The sequence below is a fragment of the Eschscholzia californica genome, unplaced genomic scaffold, assembly GCF_041429995.1.
Source record: "Eschscholzia californica isolate CP2 unplaced genomic scaffold, dmEscCali1.0.p SCAF_2, whole genome shotgun sequence".
Lineage (NCBI taxonomy): Eukaryota > Viridiplantae > Streptophyta > Magnoliopsida > Ranunculales > Papaveraceae > Eschscholzia > Eschscholzia californica.
Window position 1 is genome coordinate 1,505,642 of NW_028238309.1, and position 3,200 is coordinate 1,508,841.

General features: G+C 35.3%; 1 protein-coding gene across 1 annotated transcript; it reads left to right on the forward strand.

The window, feature by feature from the left end:
* Positions 1–193: 193 nt before the first annotated feature.
* LOC147555089 (putative F-box protein At1g32420) lies at positions 194–1,465 on the forward strand. Its single transcript, XM_086664630.1, has one exon. It carries the CDS (start codon positions 194–196, stop codon positions 1,463–1,465), a length of 1,272 nt encoding a protein of 423 aa, XP_086520756.1.
* The last annotated feature ends 1,735 nt before the right edge of the window (positions 1,466–3,200 follow it).

Below are 3,200 nucleotides of genomic sequence, written 5' to 3' on the forward strand. Positions count from 1 at the left end.
TAGAACTTCCAAGACGTTTAGGGTTTTGGATAGTTTCCATAAAAACTGAAAAAGGTTACCAAGAAAATAAAAAACTGAAAGAGGAACCTATTTAATTCCGATATATACATAATACTCGAGGAAAACAAAAACATAGAAACTTCAAAGTAGAAGAGAAAACTATGATGTTGAGAAAGTTTCGATCGTGAAAGCGATGAAGGTGAAATCGAAGAAAGTGAATCCTTTTGATGTTCTTCCGGATGAACTTTTTCTGAATATAATATCTAGGGTTTCTCTAAGTAAGTTTGTGATTAGATTCAGTTGCGTTTGCAAATCATGGTTCAATTTAATCAACAGTAATCTTGAAGTCTTTCAACCCCTTTTGATATTCAAGTTCTATAAGGAAGGATATGGTAATGTCTATTTAGGCCAAGATAATGAAAACAATTTCTTTTATTTAGAAAAAGATAGTGGTGATGATCTTCGTCACATCGGACGAATTTGTAGTACTTACAGAAGAAATTTTTGTGCTTATTATAATGGTTTGGTTTGTTTAACCCTTGAACAAGGGAAGATTATAGAGATTTGCAATCCAACTAGACGAGAAATCCTCGCAATTGCCTCTCCTTATATCAATGATAAATATGCTCCTTTAAGTTGTTGCTATGGATTTGGGTATGCTTCTGAGACGAACGAATATAAGTTGGTCTGCATTAGTAGTAGGCTTAAGTGCATGGTTTTTACATTAGGAACAGATTCATGGCGACCAATTAGTGACATTGTTCCTCGCAAGTTAACAGGACTACACGATTATTATTGTTGGCGTGAGGATTTCCATGCGAAGGTACCCGTTTTTGGTAAAGGGTTTCTATATTGGAGGACAGTAGATCATGAAATCGTTTCTTTCGATATACACAAGGAGATTTTTCACGTAATTAAACTTCCACCAAATTGTGTTGGTCGACTTCGTCAGAGGTTTGTTACTCATATAGAGTTTAGAGGAAATCTTTGTCTTGTATTATTGGAAAAACAACCACTCGGAGATTATTCTAATTCTATACTTTTCTTGTATACATTGAAAGAAAAAGATAATGAGCAAATTTGGATCGAGGAGTTGTTTTTGATAAAATCAAAGGTGCCTCGGCATCAATATGTTCAAATTGTGAGTTGTGGTAAGGATATCTTCTTATGTTGGAGAAACGATCAGGGACCAAACGTATTTAAACTATACAGTCTACAAACGAGTCTTACAAAAATGGTGAAACGCCCTTGTGGTATTGGACGGACTGAGTTTTGGGTGGCTAGTCAAGAACAAAACTTGTTACTTTCTTTACAAAGTTTAATAAAGAAAGAAGTTCCAAAATATGTCAAATCTTATCCTGATTTAAGAAGTTCTTTGTATAAACTTGGTCTAGGATCACCAGAATTATTCTTGTTTGCATGTCGACCTAAAAATCATGAACCAAGGAAGGATTTCTACTTTTGATAGTTTTATATTGTTATGAAGTGCTTTATTGTTCTTTCTAAATGAACCATTAATTTATTGATTAATTAGTTGGTATTAATTATTATTTTGTTTTAGTTTTTAAGTTAGTAACTGAAATAAACCAAAAGACTGTTGTGGGATTTAGAGGTGGGAGTGTCTGAAAGCTTATAACAATTTTTCAGAAATAGAGGGACACATCCGACATGGAGGCGCCAATACCACAAGTAGTAGACACCTTTAAAACTTTCCTTATTTCTTTTAATTATCAAACCTCATCGCGATACTTAGCATCAACCTTAATCCTAATGATGAGGATAAAGCTATCTGGACACTGACAAAATCAGGTAACTTCTCTCTTAAATTTATGTACAATTTTTTACGCACCAGTACACTCTATAATACTCATGACCAGATGGATTGGTTTTTCATATGGAATATGAATACTATTCCTAGGATCAAACTATTTCTCTGGAAGTGCTATACGAATAGCTTACCAGTAAAATCAAGGATTGGCAAATTCATCGGTAATAATTACTTCTGTGTGAACTGTAATTATGAGGAGACCATAGATCATGTTATGCTGCATTGCCCGTTTGCGAAAGCAATTTGGCTTCATTACCAAGTTAGAACTGATCACATTAGTACCACTATTCAATGGATACACCAATGGAAATCTCTTGAGGAAGAAACTATTAATCTGTATGCTAAAATTCTTTGGTTTCTGTGGAAAGCCAGATGTGAAAACTGCTTTACGACGAATAAACAAAATCCAATGCAAATGATAGAAAGGATAAACAAAACCACTACTACTCCTCTCAGAACTGAGAATTGCACTACCACGAAGGGTCAAGAACAAACGGTTATACAAACATGGAGACCTCCATCGACACCTTATATTAAAATCAATGTAGATGCCTCTTTTGTTAATTTACATGAACAGGCAGGAATCGGTTACATTATGCGAGATGCAGAAGCCAACTTTATAATGGCGGTAGCAGATAGTGTACGAGGGCAAAATGCTGAAGAATGTGAAAGTTTAGCGGTATTATATGGTCTACTAAGCGCGATGCAAATGCAACTATCTTATGTGCATTTAGAAAGTGATAATAAAGCAATAATGTAAGCTCTCAATGGCGAGGAAGGATGTATCCAATGGCAATCTCTAAGTATCATCCGACAGATCAAAGACATCAAGGAAAACTTTTCAGGAATTATATTCTCTCATGTGTCTAGGAATAGTAATAATTATGCAGATGCGTTAGCCAAATGGGGGCGTGCTCACGGGTGTAAGAAACTTTGGAATGATGTTGTCTCTTTTTTTTCGGATTTCTAGTTGGTATGTAATATACGTTTGGTTTTAATGGTATTTTCCTTCATCAAAACAAAAAATTATCAAACCTCATCTTAATGAGAGAGGTAGATGTGGGAGTTCGGTGGAGTCGGGATGGGTTATTTCGTGTTACGAAAGGTCCAGACCAACTACTCCTAAAAATTAGTGTGGACTACTTGCCTCAAAGTGGGCGTGGATCTATTTCACTCCAATAACTAGTTCAAGAACTTGAGTCTTTCTCTCACACTATTGAAGTGACCACACCACAAGGTCCACAACTACCAATGTGGAAAATGACACCAATTTTTCCTTCACGCATTAGAGCTAGAAGATTATCTTTCATTGAGCAATGGACATGAAATACTTTTAGTAAATTTGGACTCTGATATCATGGGTTTGGTCCAT

Bases quoted from the DNA above. Each gene is read 5' to 3' on its own strand.
- LOC147555089 (XM_086664630.1), top strand. From the start codon at position 194: ATGAAGGTGAAATCGAAGAAAGTGAATCCTTTTGATGTTCTTCCGGAT.